This window comes from Vespula vulgaris, chromosome 10 (genome assembly GCF_905475345.1).
Source record: "Vespula vulgaris chromosome 10, iyVesVulg1.1, whole genome shotgun sequence".
Taxonomy (NCBI): Eukaryota; Metazoa; Arthropoda; class Insecta; order Hymenoptera; family Vespidae; genus Vespula; species Vespula vulgaris.
The window spans coordinates 1,527,674-1,554,504 of NC_066595.1; the positions used below are offsets into that span (position 1 = coordinate 1,527,674).

Genomic DNA, 26,831 nt, shown 5'->3' on the forward strand with positions numbered 1-26,831 from the left:
ACCTTTTTCATCATTTGTTGTCAGTATTATTTCTTTTTCTTTTCTTTTTTTTTTTCTTTTCATAGATAATATTGAGGAATGGTCTAATTTATATCGTCAATTTTTTCTTTCTTTCTTTCTTTTCTTCCTTCATTCGTTCGACACGTAATTTATTTCTTCATTGATTTAACAAGTACGTGTACGGAGTGTGTGTGTATATATATAGAAAGTACACATATACACACACACACACACACATATGTATAGAGAGAGAGAGAGAGAGAGAGAGAGAGATTGAATAATAAAAAAATAATAAATATCATTTCGTACGACAATAATATCGTTCAATGAAAACATTGATTCATTAATAATAATTTTGTTATGTTTTGTTTTAGCACATACGCATATATGCATGTTAGTTTATTGAATTACAGTGACAAAGAACAAGAAACAGGAATATAATACAACGTGTACACCACGTTCCTATAAAAGCGTGCAAACTTTTTTTCCACATACGGTTTTTACACCATTGTTTCACGAACGAAGTTTGCGAGTTTATCGCGTGTCTGTGTGTGTATGTATTTTACTCGGATAAAATACATCGAGAAAAGAATAGATGTAAATTAGAAGTTCCGAGCAATAGGGGTAAAAGGAAAAAGAGTAGAGGAAAGAAAAGAGTAGAAAAAAAAAGAAAGAAAGAAAAAAAGAAAAGACAACGAGGTAAGTTCGGTCCTGAAGAATAGATGTAGATTTTTATACGTCACATTTTTTTATTCTTTAAAATTTGACTCTTATTTTTCATCCGTTAAATTTATTTTTTGCTTATTGTTTTTGTTTTTTACTTTCCCTTCTTTATCCTTTTCTTCGTGTCATTAATCTCAATCTCTCATAGGATAAACTCAAAGGAGATTCGTAGGTCGGTCGTGATCGCTAATATCCCTTCCGATTCTTGGTACAGTCATCATTAATTGTCCTTGACGATTGTGAGAACCTGTTGATACAAAAAGAATCGATGAAAAATGTAAGGAAAAGCTTCATTTAGAACAATCCACCAAAACTGATGGCTCGACATGCTTTCGGTAACGATGTCTAATGATCCTATTCAGAGAAGTCACGCGATGATAGCGAACATCCTGAGTAGGAGAGAAAGAGATAGATGGATAGATAGATAGATAAATAGATAGAGAGAGAAAGAGAGAGGGAGAGGGAAAGAGAAAGAGGGGATCGAACGAAGCCCACGGAGAATGCGCTTTCGGATAGTAGTATGGAAACTAATGACCTAAGTTGATTTATCGTACCACACATTAGCCACTAGGAACACTTAATTGCCTACTAAATTGTGAAGGCCCGTGTATCGGATTTGCCATATTGCCAGGTAACATCCCAGTAACGTGCTAAGATTAATTCCGTGAGTGCATTTCTCTAGCTCGCGGACCATTCTCGCGATATAAGTAAATCGATACATTTATGTGCATATACATATATATATATATGTATGTATGTATGTATGTATATATACATATATCATTTTTTTTCTCTTATACGTACCATGTGAAGCGAGATTGTACGATCGTGAATTGTCGTGCTTTTCCTTTGGATAATTTCTCTCCACCTGTCTCGCGATCGTAGCTAATCCTGGACGAAATTCTGTCGAAAAAATTTTATGTAAAAAAGTCGATTTCTTCTTTCTTCTTTTTTATTCTATATTTCTTTCTATCTATCTTATTTGTCCATTTACAGATCTATTTTATCTATCTTTGTTTGTCTTAAAATTGCTTAGGTATTTAAATTTATAAACGTTTTACCTTCGTAATCGGGTTCATAGATCGAATCCATATCCGATCCGCTCGCTGGAAAAAATTCTAAATCGATGGTAGATCCTAAATCGTTTTTACGATTAGCACCGATGTAGAACAGCGGTAAATCCGATCGTCCAACACGGGGATAATGGATGAGACCAGATGTACGAGATGATCTATGGAAATCCGTCATTTCGGAGCTTCTTCCGGTTCTTGGATAAGGGACCAATCCCGACGAACGACTGCAGCTGATTTTTTCATTTCGAACATCTAAACAAATATGTAGATATAACGTTGTAATAATTTAAGTAGGGATTTTTTCATCATTAACTTTTTTTTTTATTTCTTTCGTTAGAGAATGACTAACTAATAAAAGTTGAATGAGAATTAGAGCTTAGTCACGAATTAGTAATCATTATCCTTCTGCGTGTATGCGTACGTATACATGTGTGTATGTGAGTGTTTGTTTCTTTTCCTTTTTTTTTTTTTTATGGAAGAAAAAAAACTATTTACGAATATAGTAAATTATCCTTGTGCTTTTTTTAATTTCTCTCATATATGTATATATATTTTTTTTATTTTTCATTTATAAGCATCAAAGTATCAAAGTAGGTCAATAAGATACTCGCGTCTAATTAGGGTCCTTTATTTAACGAGCTCCGAGCAGTGAAATTAACTTGGCACAAGGTTTATTTGTCTTACGCTTTCGAATCATTAAATTCTTTTTCTCTAAGCGATCCGTTTCATTTCACCAAAATGTAGCTAAATTGATTGAGAAAGGAATCTACGTACGATAAAATACACAAAAATAGGATAGAAATGCGAGTATCCGTGTATGTGTTATTCTGGAAATTTTTCGACGTTGCGGTTATAAATTTTTTTTTCTTTTCATTTTTTTACTTTTTTTTCCCATTCTTTTTTCATCGAACGCCGTAGGAGATATAAAATCGCATGAATTTTACAATTTTTCTCTCGACTCTCTCTCTCTCTCTCTCTTTTTCCTTCTTTTTCTCTTTACATTAAAGTCCACTTCTATTGTCGATCAATATGCAACAGATTGAAACTACATATGTTGTGCCCACATTGCCTTTTATATTTTTCTATTACTCGACTCCGCGATTCGCTTGGACGTTCCGATTGTTACCACGAAGGTTGGATGAACTCATAAAATAGTGACATAACGTCGAAGATCTACACGAAGCTATTACACAAGATATAATTAATTTTCTCGATATTTATAATTTAAATTATTAAGAAATGAAATTAATTGGAGGGATCCACTTCGCTTGAATACGAAGATATTTATGTATATCGAAAAAAAAATTTTTTTAAAAATCGGAAATAATGATAAATAAATCTTTGAACGTTTCCTTTGAATCGTGAATAATAGGATAACTTTCATAGAGAAAAAAGAGAGAGAGAGAGAGAGAGAGAGAGAGAAAGAAAAAAAAATACATAGAAAGTGAACAGCTTAATTATTAAGAATAAAATTTTATTTATAAAAAAAACTCTTCGATTAAATACGAAGATATTTCTACTAAGAAGGAAAAGAAAAAAAAAAATAAAAAAACAAAAAAGAAATCGAAGCATGATCGTAGATAAAAATGGACGAACCTTTGAGCGTTTCTCTTCTCAATCGCAAATATTGAAATAACGTGCATAGAGAGACAGAGAGACAGAGAGACAGAAAGAAAGAAAGAGAAAGAGAGAAGGAGAGGAAGATGCTTACAAGTACATAAATGCACACCAAACCACAAAGGAATAGTCGTCTTCTTTAGTAAGAAAGCATACAAAGCGAAAACTGTATCGAATGTGGATTCTTGAGGTCCGTCAATAGAATAACCTCGGCAATACTCCATGATTTATCCTTTTAAAACGAAAAGAGAAATAGAAAGAGAGAAAGAGGGGGAGAGAGAGAGAGAGAGACAGGTAAAGAGAATCCTTTGTGAAAATACATTTGAAACTTGCGTTCTTCCGCCTTCGCGCGCGGACTCGCGCGCACCCACTCGCCCTTACACAACAACAACAAAAACGATTCTTTTGTGAAAAGCCTGTTATATTCCTATTCCACGACTCTCAGAGATAAACGCGTTAAAAAAGAGTACATCTTTTATTTTTCCCTCCATTAAAATCATATAAAGCAAGATATTAGCCGTATAATGTAAACTTATAAGATCGTACAAAGAGATATATAAAGAGAGAGAGAGAGAGAGAGAGAGAGAGAGAGAGAGAGAGAGAGAGAGAGAGAGAGAGAGAGAGAGAGAGAGAGAGAGAGACAGAGAGTGGGAAAAAAAAAGAAAAATGAAAGTTTTTATGTTCGTTTCAAAGAAATTATCGTATTTTACTGTTGGCTGCGTTTATGTTCTGTATAAAGAGAGAGAGAGGGAGAGAGAGAGGGAAAGAAAAAAAACTTCATCAGAGAATCCTCTCATTTACAGTTATTTTAACATTGAAATTCGAAGAATTTTTTTCTCCGGAGTGTACCGATGGGGAAATTAAAAATTAAAAAGAGAAGAAGGAAATAGGAAAAAAAAAAAGATATTAATACGATGAGCGAACGTTATTTTGATAAATCGAAAGAAAAAAGATTTTGCTTTGATATTTCTTTGATCTTTTCTTAAAAGGAAAAAGAAAGAAAAAAAAAGAAAAATAAAAAAACAAACAAATAAGAATGGAATTATCACAATGACATTATCCATAATTACATTTGCCATACATACTATATATATATTTAGAAATTCATGATTTTTTTTTCGTGTCTTGAAACGTTTTTCAAAACTTACGATCGAAGGAGGCTGCGAGTATCAGTAGGACCAAAACGAAAAATGGTCGATGATCGGACATTTTGATAATGGAGAAGAAGGTATCCTTTCTCTTTCTTTATCTCTTGTTCTTGAGTCGTGTCTTCTTTGAAATATCCGAAGAAGAAAAGATGGTGCAGAGCGTGGAAACGCGCCGACACTGGATGTCTCGAGGTATCTCCCGTCCGATTTTATACCTAGCGCCTCCGTCCTGTTGGCGAGAGGGTTGCCACCCCCTTTTCGTTGTTGCGTTTCTCTCACGTCTCAACAACCCCTTCCTTTTCTTCCTTCGACTTCAACCACCATAAACACGTTCCTCCTACGTTTCTCGACTTTTCTACGTGAGATTTTATAACTCGACGTACCGAAAACGATAATGTAAATTTAATAAAAAATTTCTCTCCCTATGTCTTTCTCTCTATCCGTATCTCTCCTTTTTTCTTTCTCTTTTTCTCTATGCGTCTGCGTGTGTGCGTCTATAAGAAACAATGTTTGTGTATGAAACGATAAAACGTTTCTCTTTTGCCACCGTCGAACTGTCATTTTTATAATTTTCTATTCCTACGCCAGAAAATATAATATATTTCATTTTCTAGTCGATAAATATATATTCGTTTTCCTTCCTCTTTCTTCTTTCTCTTCTTCTCCTTTTTCTTTTTCTTTTCTTTCCTTTTCGTTTCTTTCTTCGTCAGTGACAAGTATAATCGAGACCAAACGAGAAACTCGAAAGTTAATTTCAATCCTTTTATTTAACGATTAATCGATTTCCCAGAAGAATCTAATTTTCCTTCGAGATAAACGACTTATCTAGAAATAGGATCTATAGATGATGTTTCTCCTCCCTTTTTCTCTTTTATTTTTCTTCAAACGTTTCAAAAAAAAAAAAAAAAAAAAAAAAAAAGAGAGGAAAAAAGAAATTAAAAAAAGAAAAAATTATCGAATATCGCATTGAAGATCGTAGTATTTCGATGATAGATCGATTTCAATAGTATCATGATTTTTTTTTGACGTTCCGATATATTTTCGAAAGATGTTGCATAGGTAAAATCAGGGCGCTATTACGTCATTTTATCGGATCACATGTAGATTTATATAAAGCGTGACCCTATGATTGTACGACAGCTTATAACGTATTATTATTGTAATAGACGTGACATATCCCCATCGATATATTCCCTAGTGAATACTTATTTGAGATTCGTTAATCTAGTTGACGTGACGATCATTTTTTCTTCTTTTTATCAATCATTTTCGATCCGATCGATCTATCGATCTATTGATCGGTTAAACTTTTTTTTATTTAAAACCTTTTCTTTTATCGGGTTACATATATAACTCGATCAGCGATAGATCGAGTTGATCTCGAGAGTATTTATCGATATAAGATTGGATATAAAAAAAAAAAGAAAAAAATTAATTGGAATTGATTATTGACTCCCACACAAAGTCGAACGATTAATTTACATGCAAACCTGTCAGAGCTATCGTTAAGCCCGCATAATTTGCTTATAAAACACTATTCTTCTTGTCTACGATCGTTTCATTTACATGCATCTAAATTTTAGTTAATTTAAATACAAAGGATATAGGAAAACGACGTTAATAAGGGATCGTATATAACGCTTAAACGTTGCATCCAGTAGCAATATGACCTTCTTTTTTACTTTCAATAACTCGTGCGAACTTAGTTCTTTCTTGTGCTTTTTTTTTCTATTCTTTTTTCTTCACCAAGATACGTAAATCAATGTTATTTTTAAAATGAGGGTTCTTCGCAAGGATTTTATTTTTCTTTAAGACACACACGTATATATATATAGATATTTTTTTATTACGAAACGTACGTCGATTCGTAAAATTAATGATACTTTGAACGAAGTAACGATAGACATTTTTCATTTCTACGAGTAATACACGTAATTATAGAAATTATTTATAAATGAAATATTAGTTGGTTAAATTGAGAGAAAGGGAGAACCCTTTTCTCTCATCTCGAACTCATTAAAAGCAGACGAATCTGGGTATTACATCTCGAGTAATCCTTATATTTCGATACTAATCAAAACTCCAAATTCTAACGTCTATACAGTTTCTATCAAGCGGAAAAGAAATTTTAAAAAGAAAAAAGAACTGAAAAAAAATAATTTCCTTATCAAATGATTTTATCACTTTTTATTATTTCTTATTTTACAAACGATAATTTTTTTTCCTTTTTTTTTTTCTTTTTTCTTCTTCCTTTGTAAAAACGATTCTTATTGATTACTCCGATCGCTCGTGGATTTACGTAAAACACGTTCAACGCTGTATTTGTATAAAGCCGAGTTGATCATCTTAAGTTTCTCAATTTCTTCCATCGCACTTTCGAGTTTACGAGAAGCATGGTCGTCTATTTCCGATCGAATAGATTCTTTTTCGACGTAAGAATCGAAATTTAAAATATCCGACGTGTCTCGTCCTTGTCTGATAATTTCAATAACGCTCTCCTTCGAGTTGTCTTCCAAAACCCTTTGCAAGGGTTGAATCTTTAAACTAGGCTTCAGATCGTGTATCTGAAAATTGTTGAAACGTTTAGTAAAAAATGCCGAAGTTATTTGTCCTTTGTGTCCGAAAGTCCTGAGAATCTGACGACTGGGCACATCCCAAAGATGTACTTTTTTATCCATGGAAGCGGAAAGTAGATTGTGACAATTGTTAGATACCGACAGAGAAACAACGATTGACTCGTGGCCACGATAAGCGGCGCTGTCGTCGCCTTCCTCGTTTGTTCTCGATTTAACATGGTGTTCGATACCTCGTGGTGGTTCGTGTAAATTGTATTTAAAGATCACACCGTTCGTACAACCCACGAATAATTCGCTTTCTTTCGTATTCATGGTAACCGAAGTTAATGGTAGATCGAATACGAGAGTTACAAGGAGTATACCGCCATTGAGATCGTAAATATTCGCTGTACGATCCAATGATACGGAACATAACCTAGCACGTGGAGCACAATGGCCAACGTAAAGATCTTTTACTGGCAAAGTATGATTAGAAAACGAATAAAGGGCCGTAGCTTGTTGTTCTTCGTTTATAACACGAAACAAAGACCAAACGAATATCAAACCATCTTCTCCAGCGCTCACGAACATTGAACTGTCTTTGGTAAACTTTAAACAAGTCACTGTTTGATAATGACGCGTTATTATTGATAATAATCTGCCATTGCAAAACTGCCAAACGTATAGTTTTTCACTAATCGCAGCGACGATGTAAGAACCATCCGGTGTCGTCGTTAATGCGGACACTTTACCCGGCATCGTCAATCTGATATTAGACAGTGGCCTTTGACTATTTAACGGCCATATGTGAAGTCGAGGTTTCGTTGAATCCGCACCTAATAAATAACAGTCGTTTAAAACTTGTAACGTGTGATTTCGGATAGGTGTTGCGTGCTTGTAAGTAGATAAAATAGATCCTGTATTTGGATCCCAAGCTGCTGCACTCCAATTTTCGGCGACATTATCACTCGTTATAATCACTTCCATCGCGTCTTTCTAATTGGTAGTATCTTGATATAATTCTGCGTGTAATTCTGCTGAACGAAGAATTATAAATTCTTTGGATTTTCTTCAAACGACGTATTTACTTTCGTCGACCATAACCTCTTAATAAGATTTACTTGAACGCACGTGCTTCATGCAGAGTATAGGAGTCGCTTGTGTAACGCCGTCGATAACCACACTTTCTTTGTTATCGACTGTAGACATTCGAAGATACGTATAATTTGCTTCCCCACTTTTTTTTGTGTATTTTTGTCTAATATTGTTAACTTGTATACAATAAAGGGTCCTTGTTATTACGTTACGTTGAACCTCGGATGTTTATTATTTGTATTATACATTGAACACGTACTAGGAAATGAATAAAGGCATCTTTACCTTTGTGTAAACAATTATGAACGATCGATCTCGCTTGGCTTAACCTAATCAGTCTACTATAGTACCTCGACGTAACGACGTCGTAAGCTTTTCGTTTCGTTATACTTTCGACGATATAATTTATATATATATATACATATACAGAATAATATTTTATTAACGATAATATAATTATTAATGAAAGAATAACTTAGTAAGATACTTAGGAATATCGAAATATGTTTCAATCGTTTTCTACATACGTATATCATTAATAATTATTTCTAACGTTTTTCACGAACATATGGATCATATTAACTGTTTTGCGTAATTTTTATATACACGTATAAATCGTCTATAAGAATATTGCGTAATTAAACAAGACGCGCCAAAATTTGAATTGTTTCGCTATTCAAGTATTTATATATCATCGTTGGGCGCCAAAAGAGGCCATGACGACATACAAGAACACGTAGCTTAATTTCTTCGAATATTTTGAAGATTCTTCGCACGAGAGGAGAAACAGAGAGGTAGAAATTCATTTTATTACTGTTAAAGTAGAAACTATTTAAATTCTAGAACGTAGAAACATATTATTTGCGTATTGATTTGTTATCGATCGTACGTGATATACGAAATATAAATCGCGTTATCGAGCTTCTTTTGTTGAATAACGTTAAACAAGGTAACGTTTGGAAAAAAGCGAGAATGACCTTGGTAAGGTGACACGAGCTATTACGATCAAGTAATAAAAGTATCGGTGCTTATATTCTACGTCGCAGCAGAACGATCTCACATTTCATGTAACTCGATTTTGAGGTTATGTCGTTGTTCTTTTGTTATTTCATTACGATGGTATCAAGTTTGGTACAGTGATATAACGTAATTCTTCGTGTATATATAATCGTCTGAGTTAGGACACATTTAGTTGCTCTCGTCCATGGGATTTATCGATGATGAATTGCACGAAGTATCAAAACTTTGTCACAATGTCGTCGATAATAGCCGCATCATTTCTTGTGTGCAGACTATGGTTCGCGTCGAAATAACGTAAGTGGATATTTTCTAAAGATAAATATATATGTATATATTTAAATTGGGACAAATCTTTCTTTCTAAGTTTGATTAATTTGACATTGTAGGAAGACAGCGTTCAAGAAAATCGTCGTGTGCATTCAATTTCCAGAAGATTATCCGTCCGTTCCACTTTTAATTGAGCTTAAAAGTAAGACTTTGTCGGAGAGATTACTTGCTAAATTAACAGACGTTTGCGAAAAAGAGTGCAAAAATTTGTTGGGAAAAGCTCAGGTATCTCGTACTGCCATCTGTGATCAGTAGATAGCGTTCTTTGTATCGTTTAACGTTAAGTACTCATGAAGTATTTTTCTAAAGGTATTACCGACCTTGAAGTTAATTCGTAATTTCATTGAAGAGAATCCGCTCATTTGTTGTTATGATGAGATCTCATCCATAAAAAAGTTGCTTCAAGAGCAAGACGAGTTTAAATTGAAACAGAAGAATTCCAGCATTGGACTAAGAATTCAACAAGGATTGTATTATTTTAAAGTTAAGATAGAAGTACCGAACGATTATCCAGTTAATTGCATAAAGTAGGTTTAACTTTGATTTATTTTGTGCTTCTCTATTGCTCTTGTACGTTGTACAACACCAATTGCTATTTCAATTCAGTCTAGGAGACGCGGAGGCGAACTTTCCACCTGTACTTTCTCGTTATTTTTTGGGCCAAGGTAAAGAATTAGGTAGAAGATGCGTGGAACCACCATTGCAGACAGGAGCTCAGCAAAAATCCTTTGCACCTTCTCCCTCTTTAGAAGTCGTCATTTCCTTTCTTATAAAGTAAGTTAATTTTTTTGCAGCGAGTATATTTACAAGATCAATCTTTTTTATGAGATTCATTAACGAATTTTTATATTTTTTTTTTTTTTTTTTTTTTTTTTACAGATCAGTGAAAACATTGCCCACAGAAAATTGTCAGTTGTGCAAGATACCTTGTTTACCGGCGAATCCAAAAGAAGTAGTAACAGACGAAAAAGCAAATCTTCATGTAGAAAGATTATATTGCAGTCATTTGTTTCACTTACAATGCCTCCTAAAATTCATGAAGACACCGCCATTCCATGGTGAGTTCCATAGTTATCGATCGACGGTATCAGTGTTTTTATCAAATTTATACATTTTATCTCTCGCTAGGGGGTAAGAAATGTCCAACTTGCGGACAGCGCATTTATCATGACAAATGGGGTGTCAGTGAGAAGCTCGCAGAGGATCGTTGGGCACACGAACAGGCGCGAGCTAGGGAATTGGCAGAGGTAGCTGACTTTTTGGAGTGAATCCTTTACTGATGTGCACAAACTTGTGGTTTATCTCTGTCCATGGTATAGCTAAGTGAACGTTAATGAAATCAAAAGTTTGATACCTCGATGTATCGCTACTTTGAGGTTATAGTATTAATGAATTCTTGCCACTGAACAATTTTGATGCTACCGACCAGCAATTATTTTATATTTAATACTATAAGAGATTAAATATAAGTGTTCACCGGCAGATTCATAAATCGTGGTAAGTGCGATACGATGCGATCGTTCTCACGTTGATAACATTTTTTTGAAATTATAATTCGATTCGTCATTAGAATGATATTTATGAATTGATTTTAATTTCTCTTGATAAAATTGCTGATGAATACAGAAAACACATTTCGATCGTTCGTTACATGATTTTTTAATATTTTTATTTTTTTTTTATTTTTTTTTTTCACATAGAAATACTTTAAAGCATCATGTGTTCGCCTGCATAAGCTAGGACTTTGATATATTCGTTAATGAAGTATCTGTTAAGATATTATTTCAAGAATGTAGGTTTTATTCGTTATTGCGACACAGTGTTTATTTTTCCGATGAAAATGCTCTTGAACGAGAAAGTACCATACTTTTTACAACTAACTAACTAAATAAATAAATAAACATGTATTAATAGATTTAAGACACATACGTGAAATCGATTAAAAATCGATGATATTACGTACATGTATTTATATCTTTCAGCAAAAATAGGAAAGTTTATAGCTTTATATATAACTTTCTTTTTAATCTATATACATATCAGATATTTTCTGATATTATCTATATTTGGAATACGATACTGTAACGTCGATAGGTAATAGTGAAAGTAGGGTAAAATGAGATAATAGATTAAAAATCTATTTTGAGTACATGCGATATATAAAATAATTCGAGGTAGATTCGAAATTGGGCAGATTTGTCGAATTTAGAATATACAACGCAACATACGTACATATATACATACATGCATGCATGCATACTTACTATGAACTACACGTATATATATGTTTTCTTTGTCATATATAGGAAGTAGCATTTTTGCATAATAAAAAAATGAGGAAGGTCAGGGAGAAGAGACCAAAGTAGAAAACAATAGTGAGGAGCCTTTGTATGTACATAAGTAAATACACACGTATGACCGCATACGTACTATGTTTCTCTTCCGCATGTAGAAACACGTGTATATCTCTTTGTGACCGTGGTTGTGACGTATTGATCCTCTGTACCGACTACGATGATCCTCTTTCTATCTCTCTCTTCTTTCTTTCTCTTTCTCTCTTTCTCTTTCTCTCTCTCTCTTTCTCTCTCTTTCTCTTTCTCTTTCTCTTTCTCTCTCTCTCTTTCTTTCTTTCTTTCTTTCCCTTGTAATAGCTTCGCGGCCTCGTTTGTACGTACATACCCATTTTTTTTTTTTTTCTATAACTTCTTCATTTCACTCTTTATCTTTTTACACGTTTTAACACTTTCTTCAAAACATTGATAACTTTTTTATTTTTTATCCTTTTTTTTCATTTATTTTCTCTTTAATCTTACTCTTTAATAAAAATTATCAATCAAATTTATCTTTCATTAAATATTTTCATAGGAAATGTGATTAATGTTTTTTTAAAGAAATGGGAGATTGAGAGAGACGTAAAGAGAGAGAGAGAGAGAGAGAGAGAGAGAGAGAGAGAGAGAGAGAGAGAGAGAGAGAGAGAGATAGGAGGAGAGAGAGAGAGTTAGATAGATAGATGCATCTAAATTATAATTTAATTCAATCGCAGCTGCGACCATATAGTTCGAGCTTGTTTGTTCGCACGAGTATGTGCTCTGCATTAAACTTAGTCGTAGGAGACAGCTTGGCAGACTAATTCCCGGTTATCGATTGTACGAATACGTGGAAACGCACCGCCGTGTCGTACTTAGAGGGCGGACACACTAAACGGTAACAGATCAATATGTTCTCCTCAAGAAAGAGATAAGTACGCGAAAGTTGAACGATACTTTTTCTTTTTTTCTGATTTTCTTTTCTTTTTCCGTTTTTTTTCCGTCTTTTTTTTTTGTTTTCTTTTTTTTTTTGTTCGAAGATAAAATTCAAGCGAGATCCAAACTTGGATCATTTGTATATATTCTTATCTGTAAATTCATAATTAATGCGTTTCTCGTTCGACGTTCCAAATGTTGGAATTCACGCAAGGCAAAGTGAATTATTTATGATAAAAAATAATAATAATGATAAAATGTACGTTTTACGTCTCGACTTAATAATCGTGTAGGTTTAATAATCTCGGGCGAAAAAAAAATAAAAGAAAATGTTCGAAGCGAGACGGTGTAATTGCTTTTGCGATTATTTCTATCGATCTGCTTCCTTTTTTCGTCGAAAACGAATGCTTATCTCTTATCTCGGCGTGATATCCAATTAGATACCGAGAAGGAAATGAGGAAAGAAAAAAAATAGAAAAAAAGATAGACGGAAAGAAAGAGAGAGAAGAAAAAAAAACAAAAATAAGAAGAAAGGAAAAAAAGAGAGAGAAAATTCCACGTATCGCGTGCAATTTCATTATTGCATCGGCATTATTAGTCCTTCGACCGTCGTGTTTGGTTTAGGGTCGATTCCTGCCGGTATATTGTTTGACTGGTCACTGCCCATGGGTTTTGTTGACGATTGCTAGGGGACCCCTTACTCCCCCTCGATCTCCTCGACGCACCTGGAGTCGTTCACACCGATTTCTTTTTAGCTTGTGAGAGTTTCTTCCTTTTCATGGAAAGTAAATCCTTTGTTGAAAAAAACTATACTTATTAGAGAAAGATTTTCGTTGAAAGTGAATTATACGTGTATGTGTATTCCATAAAACGTGTGTGTGTATTCCATAAAACGTGTGTGTGTATTCCATAAAACGTATGTGTGTATTCCATAAAACGTGTGTGTGTATTCCTTAAAACGAACTTGTAATTTTAATTCATCCGTGTATATACACACACACACATATATATTGAACATAAATGATAAGTGTCTTCAAAGAAATGTGTAAAAAAAAATGTTCGTCGATCAATCAATAGTATAAATATCAAAGGATTAATCAATATGAAATCGATTAACTCTTCTGTTAACAGTTTTCGAGGATCATATTGAGAATAGGATTTCTTGATAAGATGGATGGTTTGATTGAGAGAAAAGAATTCAGTAGGTACTTGTACGCATTCTTGAGGATTAACTATGCAACTGGGATATCCTTGCATCTCGATAAGCAAACCTTAAGCCCGATGGGCGAACGGTATTAGAGAGAGAGAAAGAGAGAGAGATAGATACGTAGATACATAGATAGATAGATAAATAGATAGGTAGATAGATAGATAGATAGATAGATAGATAGATAGATAGATAGATAGATAGATAGATAGATAGATAGATAGATAGATAGAGAGAGAGAGAGAGAAGAGATACACCTATAATTGCACGTAGGGCAGCTTCGTCGTAACGCTTCATGGATCAATAGCTGGGAAATGGCCGGAAGCCAAGTCCGACGATGTCGTTTCGAGTTTTGCCGTTGTCATCGTACGGGACCTAAACCCCTTCTTCGTCGTGTCCCACTTGTGTTATCAACCTTACACGCATCTTTTTCCTTCATCCTTTTATTTTTCTTCCATTTCTTATTTTCCCTCTTTATCTTTCTACTTTTATTTGTAGTAACGCAGGAGTTCACGAGTCTCGAGCCCTTCGCAGTTTTATCGTTACGATCGACCGGTCCTTAACGGACTGTTTTAACGGGGAGAGGGAGGGGGAAACAGAGAGAGAGAGAGAGAAAGAGAAAGAGAGTATCTAACGAGTACTTCGAAAGCAAGTTGAAAATATCGATCGTAACCCTTTCACTGTCACGCCCCGATTATCCTACCCGAGACTCCTCGATGTCTGCGATTTTCGATATTTTCTTTTGTCTCGGTGGTTACACTTCTCTCTCGGGAGTAATCAGTCTCGATAGCTTTGGTAAAACATTTTCAGATGATTTTTTTTACACACGTGTGTGTGTGTGTATGTATCTATCTATCTGTCTATGTATGTATGTATGTATGAATGTATGTATGGATCGACGTATGTACGTACGTATTAAAATACATATATTAAAATACGATGAATGATTTAATCCAATCTTAACATATTGACTATCAATGAAAAATTTTATTAAAATTCTTTCTCGACGGAAACATTAAAGAATTTTCGATCGATCGAACGAAGAAAGAGGAAACTCATCGGTTGGATAATTTGTTAAATAATCGAACGATCGTACATCCCAACGATATCAAAGTTTTTTCATCTGCTTCTCGTAGAAATTTTCTGTGTGTGTTATACACATATATATATATATATATACATACATACATATATACATACATACATATATATGTACATATATATGCGTATTACGAAGGATCGGCGGCTTCGTAGTACGATTCGTGGTACGCAGCATGCGCACCGCGGGACGCCATTTATCCGAGGATCTCTAAATACCCCTGAGGGTCGCTATCAAAGCACCCTCCTGGCGAGTATTGCGGAATCGTCGTATAAAGGATCGCCGATCCGATGGCATGGATCGGATATTGTTTGCATTTCCCTTTTCTTACTTTGCTTCACCTCTCAGGAACGATGTGATTCATTTCTGTTCGATTTCAATCTTGCTTTTTGTGCGGTGAGGTAAGGGAAGGATGTGATGTATCTTTGTGATAAAATAATATTACCTATTTGTTAATAGAAATTTGTTATTGTTGTGTTTTTTTATCTTCGAAGATTATCGTGGAAAAACTTGAAGATTGATTTTTCTTCTATCGAATATTTTTCACTCGATGTAATAATATAAATAATAATAATAAGAATAATAATAAAAATGAAAAAAATAATAATAATCGTCTTTTTCTAGATGTTATATTATAAAATAATAAAGGATTAATTTGACCTCTGTGTGTAACAATTTTCAAGGATTAATTTTCTTTAAAATATATCGCGTGTCGTTCGTGAAAATACGAAAATAAATATAATCGGATTCTATTCGATCTCAGCTCGATCGACTCACGTTTCTCCTTAAAACTAACGTCTAATCGCATGAAACATTGTGCCAGCAATGTAACGTTTAACCCACGCTCGAGGAAGCGAACAGACCGATGGAATAAATTTCGTCGTGGCAAAGGTAAGGGCGCACGCGAGCCGGCCATCCGACGAAGAAAGTCTTATCCTATGGATCTGGCTCACTCAAAAGAGTAGAGGTATATAAAAGCAGAGAGAAAGAGAGAGGGAGAGAAAGAAAGAGACGTAGAGAGAGAGAGAGAGAGAGAGAGAGAGAGAGAGAGAGTGAAAAGGGCATGTTCATAGTAGTGGCGCGTGCCACAACAACGAAGAGGAGGGCTGTCCTACGGTCAAAAAGGGCTCCCCTCTTATTTTTCGGAAGAAGACGAGCCACCGTTTATTCCTTTCAAGTCTACGCAAGGGACCATGGTATCACCTCCCAACAGAGACTAACGGGCATCGTAAATGGCCCATAAAGACAGATGCCCTGCATGTATTTTTCTTATGTTCTATGTTCTTGCTTAGTTGATATGAACGATCTCGCGACAATCAGTGTCGAGATACTATTCCTGAGATTGACATGGAAATATACGTGAAATTTTTCATTGAATCCTTATTTCATTGTACTTGTATCGATTTCTTTTCTTTTTTATTTTTTTTTTATATTTTGGAGAAGATTGGGCGATAATTATTAGGCTCATTAAATCGTGTTACGTAAAAGGATTCTTTGTAGGCTTCGTATTATGGAAAAAAAAAAAAAACTAGTGAATTCTAGAAGAGAAGTGGGATATTAGGAAGGGGGAGTAGACGAGAACCACACAACAAGTTGCAACCACCTGGCGAGGTAGCTCAGTCAGCCAGTGTCCTCCAGGTGCTCTCGAAACCCCCAGCCACGGGCTGCTTACCTCCTGACGCGATACAGTCGCCATTAGTAAAAAATCGAGGGCACCTCTTGGTTGAAACGAAAAGTAATCGGTATGATAGGAGAGTTAGGGAAGAAGGGAAATTCTGTAAAGTGGTTGTTGGATCGAGGAACGGGGTTACGTTTGACTTGCCAAAAGGGTAAGAAAAGGACCTGATCGAAGATTTTGTAGGTCGCGAAGGTCGACCGAGACTTCCGCAGTGATCGCATCATTTTCAAGGCGATAAAGAATATCCGGTATGAGCCATTAAAGGGGGTTGGTGGTTAGGATTGCGTCTAATTTTTTTTTCTACTCTTTTTTCATCGATTTACGTAGAGAGATGTATGACGAACTGGTACGTAGAGTCGAATAGGTAGGACACAGGGACGCGTGTTCTTGACGAAGACGAAGAAGACGGATGCAAAGAGGAAGATGAAGACGAAGACGAAGACGAAGACGAGGAAGAAGAAGAAGAAGAAGAAGAAGAAGAGGAAGAGGAAGAAGAAGAGGAATAACATAGAGCGTCAGGCTGTCGCGCCGGCGGCGTACGACGTCGACGCCGACGCCGCCGTCGGCGCGTATAACGCCAGCGGGCAAAAGCGCGTTACCCCCAGTCGGTGGAGCGAGAGAGTCGCGACTAGCAGACGAGCGAGAGCTCGTGGTGACGGATAATAAAAAGAAAAAGAAAAGAGAGAGAGAGGGAGGGAGGGAGGGAGACAGACGTCGAGGACAGGCCAATATTAGCAAATATAGAAAAGAGAGATAGAGAGCGAGAGGGAGAGAGACAGAGAGAGAGAGAGGGAAAGAGGAATAGAGTACTTTTGGATAGTTTATCTAGTGTAAAGGACACGGAACTGATTGGACAGTAGGCAATACCGTATACCAGAGGTACTCGATGCGCCGGTGCACCACCACCACCACCACTAGTACCAGCACCACCACCGCCACCACCACCGCCAGCACAACCACCACCACTATCATCAGCAGCAGCAGCAAGCGAGCACGATCAGCATCGTAGCCACTGGCAGCACCGCCGTCGCGAGTCGCAGTCGCCACCGGCGCCACTACCGCCTCTACCACCGCCTCTATAACCACCGCTCTTGGCAGTAGAGCCTCGCAGAGACGTCCACCTCGTGGTCGTCGGCACTTCCTAGCGGACGGTGCTGGTGTCCGGGTGGGTTCTAGGACGTGCGTTAGATCGAAGCAAAGAGAGAGAGGGAGAGCGAGAGAGAGAGAGAGAGAGAGCGAGAGAGAGAGAGAGAGAGAGAAGGTTGACAGTAGAATAGAAGATTAAGAGAAAGAGGAAAAGTCGGTGGTGGAAAAGGGAAAAGAGAAAGAAGCGATAGTAGGGGGTTGAGTCGAGCAGCGAGTCTTGCTCCCTTAGACGTCGCACACACGCGTACCGATGCGCATCGTCGTTCGTCGTGCTCGGCGCTAAGGTTTTGCGGCGCGCGCGATATTTCGTTTGGAGGGTTTCTTCCCTCTTCTCGGGAGTGCCGTCGACGGTTTTCTCGCGCGGGCTGCCGGCGAGGTAGGAGGTGGCGCGGAGGGCGATCGCAGGGTCGTCGTCCTTGTCATCCGCAGCGGCAGCAAGAGGAGGAGGAGGAGGAGGAGGAAGAGAAAGAGAAAGAGAGGAAGAGGAGGGTCCATCGGTCGAAGTGACGGTGCATGGTGAAGTGTCGCGAGCGGAGCGGTGTCGTCTCGTCGAGGAGTCGGAGGGGAGGAGGAGGAGGAGGTGGTGGAGGAGGAGGAGGAGGAGGTGGCGGAAGTAGGCGAGAGAGTAGTCGCAGGGGTAAGGATAAGGGTGGTATCGGGCCGAACCAAAGCCGCGAGTCGTCGTGGTGATGCCTCGCATCGGCGGGTCCTCCAGGTCGCAGGGTGTCGTCGCAGGTGCGCTCGAGTCGCGCTCGCCCTCACCGACGACGCGGATACGCTGACGAGTGCAGCCCACGGTGGCACGGCAGTCGTCGTCGCTCCTGCAGGCCATGTATTACGGCCCGGTAATCGACCCTACCGGCAGCAGCTGCAGTGCCAGCGACCACCACCGGCGGCAACGCGACCACCACCACCACTACCACTACGATCACCATCAACGGCAACAGCACCAACACCAACGTCATCATCGTCGTCAATATCATCATCATCGTCATCATCGGCATCGCCATCGACTCCTTCCGAGTCCTGCCACAGATTCGGACAGCACGGAGGACGAGCCGGCTTACGTCCTGTTACTTCGTTCGCCCAGAAGACCAGCTGCTGTCTCCTGCTGTCACGCAGCAAGGAGACCGGGCAGAAGACGACGCGACGGTGGACATGCCGTCAGGATATTCCTCGTCGCCACCGCCGCTGCCTTCCTCGCCCTCGCCGTCTCACCGGGTAAGTTCGATCATCTTCGAGTAACTACTAGTAATTACTATCTACTAGTAATCACGTATTTACTTTTACTACGTCTATCTCTTTGACATATCAAAAGCAATGCACTACTTCGTTATCCTCGGAGTCGTATGTTAATTCGACCACTTTGGCGCCTGCAACGTGTCCACTCGAGTATGTACGCGGACACGTGTATCGTCGAAAGCCTCGAGAAAGAGAGAAAGAGAGAGAGAGAGAGAGAGAGAAAAGAGAATTCCTCGATAATATTTATTCCTCTCTTACTCTCTCTTTCATCGAGGGTGGTCCTTCTCGAGAGTTTACGAGGAACGATTGAGAAAAAAGCACAGAGTTCGATCATTCATTCTCGATTAGCCTTCGTTCTTAACATTCGACGATACTTGAAATTCATCTTCTCGAAGAGTGTCTATAGAACTTTTTCATCTAGTAGGTCGTTAAGATCGTTTCTTTGAGAGATATACTCGCGAAGAGCGTCGCTTGATATCGTGAAGGATCTTCTCCTGGCAAGGTCACGAAAGTGTGAAAACGTTGTGCAGCGGGGGATACGTGACGCATTGCGTCAAAATCAAATGACGAAGGACGAAGAAAAAGAGAGGAGGCTGTACGAATGTGGGTTCGTTTCTCTGACCTCTCTCTCTCTCTCTCTCTCTTTCTCTCTCTTTCTCTCTCTTTCTCTCTTTCTCTTTCTACAGTTGACTTTTCCTTCTCTCTTACTCTCGTCTCCAAGGTCGAACCTACGACCGCGAATCTGTAAGTACTTACATATTTCGTTCTCGAATCGAAAGATGGATCGAAATCGGATCGCTTTATCGAATGATAAAGCACGAGAGCGATAGGACGGATGATAAGAGAGGAAGAAAAAGAAGAAGAAGAAGAAAAAGAAGGAAAAGAGGCAGAAGAAGAAGTGGCGAAAGAAAGAAAAAGAAAATACACGAGGTATCTTTTGTGGTTGATAATCTCGTCGTTAAGAACAAGCAATATCGCGAGAGCTTTTTTCAAGGATGTCGATGATAGAGACAGAGAGAGAGAGAGAGAGAGAGAGAGAGAAGAAAGAGAGAGAGAGATAGAGAAGATCAAAGGAAATCGAAAAATAATTTTGTCTGATTTACGTGGGGGAGGACACTCGAGTCGATGGCGTGATGTGCCATTAAAACGTCGTCGTTGCAGTTAATACTCGAGTAAGATACTTCTCCTCCTTCTCCTCCTTCTCTTCCTCCTTCTTCTTTTTCTTCTTCTTCTTCTTCTTCAGCTTCCTCTTGCGATCCCCGTAACTCGGATCCGGTCGAAACGTGGCGTGTGGCCCGTAGACACGGTCGAGCCGCACCCACGCGCGCTATTTATCTCGTCGTTTGCCGAAGCCGAGTGCCAAGAATATATTTTTTCGCATGCTCTCTCTCTCTCTCTCTTTCTCTCTTTTTTTTATTTATATATCCCTTTCTCTCTCTCTCTCTCTCTCTCTGATTCTCATACTCATTCTCATTCTCATTCTCGCTCTCACTCTCACTTTACGCGTTCGTTCGTTCGCTCGTTGATTTGTTTCTTTCGTCTCGTCTCTTCTCTCTGTCTCTCTTTCTCTGAAAATTACGAGGAGACGAACGAGCCACGCGACGGAATCGTATCGAAGGAAACGATGGTGCCACTTCTTAAATTTAGATACTTTCAAAGGGAAACTAAATCCCGTCGAGACGCGAGGCCGCTCGTCTCCTTTAGACGGAGACGCATATTATAATCGACTCACCGTCTTTGATTGAGGTCTTTTTTGGGAAATTGATTTTTCTTTTTTTTTTTTTTACGTCTTCTCGAATGTTTCTGTTAAATCACTTTTTTCCTTCCTTTCTCATTTTTTTTATCTCGATAGATGAGAGAGAGAGAGAGAGAGAGAGAGAGAGAGAGAGAGAGAGAGAAAGGGAGAGGACAAGTACGATCTCTTTCCTCAAATAAAAAAAAAAAAATATAAAATATCCTGACTCGAAGAGAATAGTCGCGAATCATTCGCCTCATCCTCGTTTCCTTCGATGCGTGAAAATCAATTTTGAAAACGATATTTCATCATTGGATGGAAATATCCTTCTATTTTTTGGATTACATCATTCACGGAATATAGCGCGAGAGATTGTCGGGATGGAGTTAAAGTTTATTGAAATCCATCACCTAGAAAACGGAATAAATCAAATTTACCCAAGCAAACGTTAGATTGCGAATTATACTAGAAAAAAAAGAAAAAAAAAAGAAAAAAGAAAACGACAGAGATAGATAGAGATAGAAATAGTAGAGATAGATTCACCGAGTATAGTTCAGAAAATATAGTTTTCGTGATCGGAAGGTCGAACAATTCGTAGGCAGTAATTCTCTTTGGTCGAGGGTGAGTCAGACTCCGTTATCATCCCCTACCTCCCTCTCTCACCCTCTCACTCTTCCCTTTTTCTTCACCCTCTATATCTCCTTCTTCGTTCCTTCTTCGCATAGAACGCAAGTATAGTATTTCGATTTTATCCTGATATATCTATATGGGTATACATATATATTTATCGTATATATCACAGATATTTAGCAACAAAGTCAACGCGTATTTATTAATTTCGAAAATAATTTTTTCGAGGAAATTAATTTTTTTTTTGTAATTAAATCGAAGAAAATCGTTTGAGTGATCGACGATTTGAGAAATGTTCGTAGATGAAAAATTTTTAGGTGACAAATTAGAGAAAAAGAGAGAGAGAGAGAGAGAGGTTTGTTAGACCCCCAAAGAGGTTTAAACGACGATTAATATAACGGATTGAGAGAAATAATAATCTTCTTATGAGGGTCATCATAATTAGTATATCCGAAGAATCGTTCGTTTCTCGCCCGTTTCTTCTTATGGAGAAAGATTACAAAGGGTTTCCTTGAGATTGCAATTGTTCAAGAGAGAGAAACAGAGAGAAACAGAGAGAGAGAGAGAGAGAGAGAGAGAGAGAGAGAGAGAGACAAACAGAGATTGAGATAGAAGAAGACGCGAACTCTCTCGCTGAACGTCCGAGTGACTCACGAACGTTCAAAGTAACGTTTCACGTTCCAATTTTAACCGAAGCCGAATAGATGGATTGTCTTTGGCGCCAGTGTACGCGCATATAAGTGCGTAAAAATAGCTAAGTGTCCGCTGGTAATTGAGCTATAGCGAACTATTTCTGGGGAGGGTGCGAGCTTTTCGAAAAGAAGAAGAAGGAAAGTGAGAGAGAAAGATAGAGATAGATAGAGATAGAGAGAATAGAAAAAGAAAAAGAAGAAAAAGAAGAAGAAGAAGAAGAAGAAGGAAGAACAAATCGTTACGAGCACTGCGATACATACCTACTCTTTGACATTTGTAATTTTCTTTTCTTTCTTTTTTTTTTTTTATCATTTTTTTTAATTTTATTTTCTCGATCTTATTTTTTTTTATCTTCCTCTCGTCGACGCGTTTTCTTTACCATACAGATCGATTCTCTCGAGAGAAAAATAAAAATTTCTTTTCGGCTTCGACGCGACGTTTCTTCTTTATCTCTCGACGGAGTTATCCTAGACGACGGGCTCGTAAACGATCCGACCGTACACGTTTACGAATAGTGGATCTTAAAGTACGTATATATATATATATATATATATATATATATATATATATATATTTTTACTCGATTTTCTTGGAGTTTCCAGTTAAAATTTTTTGTAACCTTTTAGAGTCCATATCTCTCTGCTATCGAGTAATAATTCGATCGTTATAAACCGACTAGCAGAATATCTTTCCTTTATTTCATTCAATATTCTTAAATATTATAATACAACGACGTTGAGTACAAAAATGGAAGAGTAAGAGAAAGAGAAAGAAGAAGAAAAAGAAAAAGAGGACAAGCTCTCTTATTCGTTATAGAAAAAGAAGAAGAAGAAGAAGAAGAAGAAGAAGAGAAAGAGAAAAGCATATGAAAGAAGTAACACGGTGAAGAGAACTCGAGCCGAGCAGGAGCATTACGTGACTAAATTGCGTTTCCCGTAAGTGTACTCGGATGAGACGGCACTGTCCCGGGGGTTTCGAGGTTTTTGGGGTTGGCATGACGTGCTACTCTTCCACCCTCTTTCGTCCCCCTTAGGTGTATGTACCCTTCACTCACGCACACGCATGCACTTCACCAAGGCGAACAACAACCGTAGAGAAGCCGCACACACGCTTCCCACGGCATGATTCTAGAACTTTTCCTGGCCCTTTTGCTTCTTTCCCTTTTTCATCTCACTCTCTTTCCCTTCTCTCCCTTCCGCCCTCTCTCTCTCTCTCTCTCTTTCTCTCTCTCTTTTTCTTTCTTTCTCTCTATGTATCCCCCATCCTTCAGTCGCGTTCTTATTGCCATCCAAAGAAAAAAAAAAAAAAAAGAAAAATTCATCGTCATCCTGTAAATATAATTTATCTCGACGATTCATCCTCGATATTTCGATATTTTCGATATTTCGATCGAATTTTGTAGATCTTTTTTTTTTTTCTTTTTTTCTTTTTCTTTTTCTTTTTCTTTTTCTTTTTCTTTTTTACAAGATTGGGAAGAGAAATATTTTGCCAATTGTCTTTAGAACTCACCTGTATATCTTACTTCATTTTTTTTTCTTCTTCTTTCATCAGCAAATATTTCCTTCTTTCTCGCATATGTCGCTCGCGTAGAATAAATATTATACACATACATACATGCTTCGTACCTTCGACGAAAATATCTCGAATCTCCGCAAAGATTTGACGATTACGTATCTACTTACTAAAGGATTTCCAAGCCGGTGCGTTTCACCGTTAGTTTTATTTATCGATTTACTTAAGTTACTTTAGAACGAATTGTTATTCAACAAGACAAGACCGAGTATCGTTCCTTCCCCCGACTCATCTCACCCTGATCTTACCTCATCCCAAAGGACGAAGATAAAATACGATATCTCCGATTCTTCTTGGTTGTCACGTTCGACAAATATTCGCGATTCGTTTGGTGAGAAAAAAGAGAAAAGAAAAAGAAGCGAAAGGTGGATGGAAAGAGGTGGTGGGGGAGGGGGTGGGGGAGGAGGACGGGGTGGGATGAGAAAGGGAGAAAAAAGAGGGTGGACGTCTCTTAAAAAAGATCTTACGACGTATCGTATCGAAACGAGAACGACGATTGACGTATTATATTAACATACATGCATACGTACATAACATACGTACATAACATACATACATACATACATAACATCGGCATATATCGTAATACTATACGTATTATATATTATTTCATCGAAATCGTTGAAACCTTTCTTCCTTCCTTCCTTCCTTCCTTCGTTCGTCCGTCCGTCCGTCGTTCCTTCATCATGCGGAAATTCATCTCGTATTTTTCATCGCACGCGTGCACCACCTCGATCCAATTACGTCGACGAACTCGAACTCGATGATAACGATTCTACCTTAGACAATTTTCGTTGGAATTTCAACGTTTATCCTTACGCGAATGACGTAAAGAGAAACGCACGATATAACGATCACCCGATGTCACTGATTTTTTTGTTGAGCAATCAAATTTGCAATCGTGTTTTCTATATATATATATATATATATATATATATATATATATATATATATATATATATATCTTCTCATTCATAAAAATGGTTAGTAGTTTTTGAAACGAGAGATTCTCCTTATCTGTACACACACGTGTGTATGTATGTATGTATGTACTCGTAAAAGAACTTCGAAAGATATTGGATTTGAAAAGAAAAGAAAGATCGTTCTACCTGTCGTTCCTACACCAATACGTAGGTATATATAATCAAAAAGAAAGAAGAAAAAAAACAGAAAAAGAAAAAAGAAACGAGAAAAGGAAAAAGAAAGAAATGGATCGGTTTTCGATCCCGGGACCCATTCATTCATTCTCTCTTACTCTCTTCGAGAACCACTTGGATTCCCCTTCGCTGCTCTAGGTCATTCGATGACGATGACCTAAATCGGTTAAAACGACCTACGCTCCTCGTGCGACGCGTGGCACGATCAAGTGGAATCGAAGTTTTCTTTCACGTTTCCCGACGTTAAAATAGCATTACTCGAGAACTGCAACCTTTCTATACGTACATTTTCTCTTTCTATCTCTTTCTGTTTCTCTTTCTCTTTCTTTCTCTTTTTTTTCTTTTTTTCGTTTTTTTTTTTTTTTAGAATCGCATTAATTCGCTCGATAAAGCGATAACGTCGTAATCGTTCCGTAAAACTCGTTTAGCATTCAACCGTAGACCACAACGTACATATATACATACATACATACATATATACATACATGCATCTATACAATCGTCGATCGTATTTTCATTCGTCAAATGGATATTGCCGGCAATTTGCTACTCTAATCGTATTAATTTTCTCGCTTGAAGCTAAACGCGGTGAGTGTGTGTGAGAGAGAAAGAGAGAGAAAGACGGACTCTCTATTTCTCTATAGATAACAACGAGCACCATTGTTACGTGAACGTTCGAATAAATTAATATCGTTCATTATCATGGTGATGAAATAGCAAATTGGCTTACTATTAATTGGTATTACCCAACTGATTCTAATTGAAAAGTATTCTTTATTTATTTGACTAAATGACGGGAGTGTATTAAAAAAAAAAAAAAAGAAAGAAAGAAACAAGAATACGAATTTGTTTGCAAATTATCGATGAAGATAATTCTTTCTTTCTCGTATAAACAAGAGGACACCTGCGACTAAAACGTGCCAATGTGGTAGACCTATCGTAGGTTACTTTAAACAATTAAAAAAAAAAAAAAGAGAGAGAAGAAAAAAAAAGAAGATAGGACGAAAAACGAGGAAACACGATGGCGATCGCGTGGCTTTGGTCTAACTAAGCAGCTGCCGTCACGGCTGGTGCTTCGAGCATGTGCTCGCTCAGCGTTCGGTATTTTCTACATCCTCGTTTGACGTGTTATAGTAGTAAACTTCGTTTCAGGCCAACTGGAACGTTACGTAAACTACACTCTGAAAAGGATCGAATTATTTGTTAAACGTAATTGGATATATCTGCTTTAAGGATATAGCAAGCAAGAACGACATTTTTCGTATTTTTACTTGTTTCTTTTTTAAATCGGATTTGGATTAACGTAGTTTTAGATTATTATTATTATTATTATTATTATTATTATTATTATTATTATTATATATACATTTAATATCGATAATATTTGTTAATCCATCTTTCAATGTTATACAAATTTGTATACGATTCATAAAAATTACTAGAGATTCTAATAAATTCCTAATAAACGAGAAACGTATGTATTATACATACATGAGAGATAAGAAAAAGAAAAAAAAAAATACAGGGAGAATAGGTTAGGAGCGATTAGTCAAGTTACACTCTAGACCGATTGATCAAAGATATCATCTCAATTTCGTAATTGCTAGTCGACGTAATAGCAAACGTTAGTTCTTCAAAGGTTCTCTCTGTTTCTCTTACACACAGTCCTTCTCCGTTGTGCCATTGATTGCGCTTTCATTTCCTCAGGTGGAAACGTTAATGCGGACGTTCGTGGAATCGACTCGAGGATGGTCGAGTAATACTGATTCAGAAGCAAAGCCGTAGGGTGAAAAGGGGGAGGGTCGTAGGTTGGCATATACGAATCGTGACGTTCCCTGAACGTTGTTGGTGCTTGTTGCGACGATGACGGTG

The 26,831-nt window shown here is 37.4% G+C and overlaps 4 protein-coding genes across 7 annotated transcripts in view; 2 read left to right on the forward strand and 2 right to left on the reverse strand.

Moving 5' to 3' along the window:
• Window positions 1–394: 394 nt before the first annotated feature.
• Window positions 395–5,465, reverse strand: LOC127067241 (CAPA peptides-like). Its single transcript, XM_051001957.1, has 4 exons — window positions 4,562–5,465; window positions 1,785–2,048; window positions 1,528–1,626; window positions 395–970 (listed from the first exon to the last, which is right to left on the reverse strand). Exons 1-4 carry the CDS (start codon window positions 4,620–4,622, stop codon window positions 879–881), a joined length of 516 nt encoding a protein of 171 aa, XP_050857914.1. The 5' UTR covers window positions 4,623–5,465; the 3' UTR covers window positions 395–878.
• Window positions 5,466–5,473: 8 nt separating this feature from the next.
• Window positions 5,474–8,486, reverse strand: LOC127067238 (WD repeat-containing protein 18). Its single transcript, XM_051001953.1, has one exon. It carries the CDS (start codon window positions 8,101–8,103, stop codon window positions 6,829–6,831), a length of 1,275 nt encoding a protein of 424 aa, XP_050857910.1. The 5' UTR covers window positions 8,104–8,486; the 3' UTR covers window positions 5,474–6,828.
• Window positions 8,487–8,600: 114 nt separating this feature from the next.
• Window positions 8,601–15,716, forward strand: LOC127067239 (uncharacterized). Its single transcript, XM_051001954.1, has 6 exons — window positions 8,601–9,525; window positions 9,618–9,783; window positions 9,868–10,085; window positions 10,165–10,332; window positions 10,438–10,616; window positions 10,687–15,716. Exons 1-6 carry the CDS (start codon window positions 9,416–9,418, stop codon window positions 10,824–10,826), a joined length of 981 nt encoding a protein of 326 aa, XP_050857911.1. The 5' UTR covers window positions 8,601–9,415; the 3' UTR covers window positions 10,827–15,716.
• Window positions 15,717–16,983: 1,267 nt separating this feature from the next.
• LOC127067145 (protein kinase C-binding protein NELL1-like) overlaps window positions 16,984–26,831 on the forward strand; it is a 67,542-nt gene continuing 57,694 nt past the window's right edge. Inside the window, exon 1 of one of the 4 annotated variants that reach the window (XM_051001745.1) lies at window positions 16,984–19,151. In XM_051001745.1, coding sequence (XP_050857702.1) covers window positions 18,761–19,151 — 391 coding nt within the window. In that variant the 5' untranslated portion in view covers window positions 16,984–18,760. The remainder of the gene's footprint in view (window positions 19,152–26,831) is intronic. The other 3 variants (XM_051001742.1, XM_051001743.1, XM_051001744.1) reach the window with 3 other exon arrangements.

Bases quoted from the DNA above. Each gene is read 5' to 3' on its own strand.
- LOC127067241 (XM_051001957.1), bottom strand. From the start codon at position 4,622: ATGTCCGATCATCGACCATTTTTCGTTTTGGTCCTACTGATACTCGCA. The intron at 2,049-4,561 runs GTAAGTTTTGAA...ATATTTGTTTAG, and splicing joins ACTCGCAGCCTCCTTCGATC to ATGTTCGAAATGAAAAAATC. The intron at 1,627-1,784 runs GTAAAACGTTTA...TTTTTTCGACAG, and splicing joins CTATGAACCCGATTACGAAG to AATTTCGTCCAGGATTAGCT.
- LOC127067239 (XM_051001954.1), top strand. From the start codon at position 9,416: ATGGGATTTATCGATGATGAATTGCACGAAGTATCAAAACTTTGTCAC. The intron at 9,526-9,617 runs GTAAGTGGATAT...TTGACATTGTAG, and splicing joins ATGGTTCGCGTCGAAATAAC to GAAGACAGCGTTCAAGAAAA. The intron at 10,617-10,686 runs GTGAGTTCCATA...ATCTCTCGCTAG, and splicing joins GAAGACACCGCCATTCCATG to GGGGTAAGAAATGTCCAACT.
- LOC127067238 (XM_051001953.1), bottom strand. From the start codon at position 8,103: ATGGAAGTGATTATAACGAGTGATAATGTCGCCGAAAATTGGAGTGCA.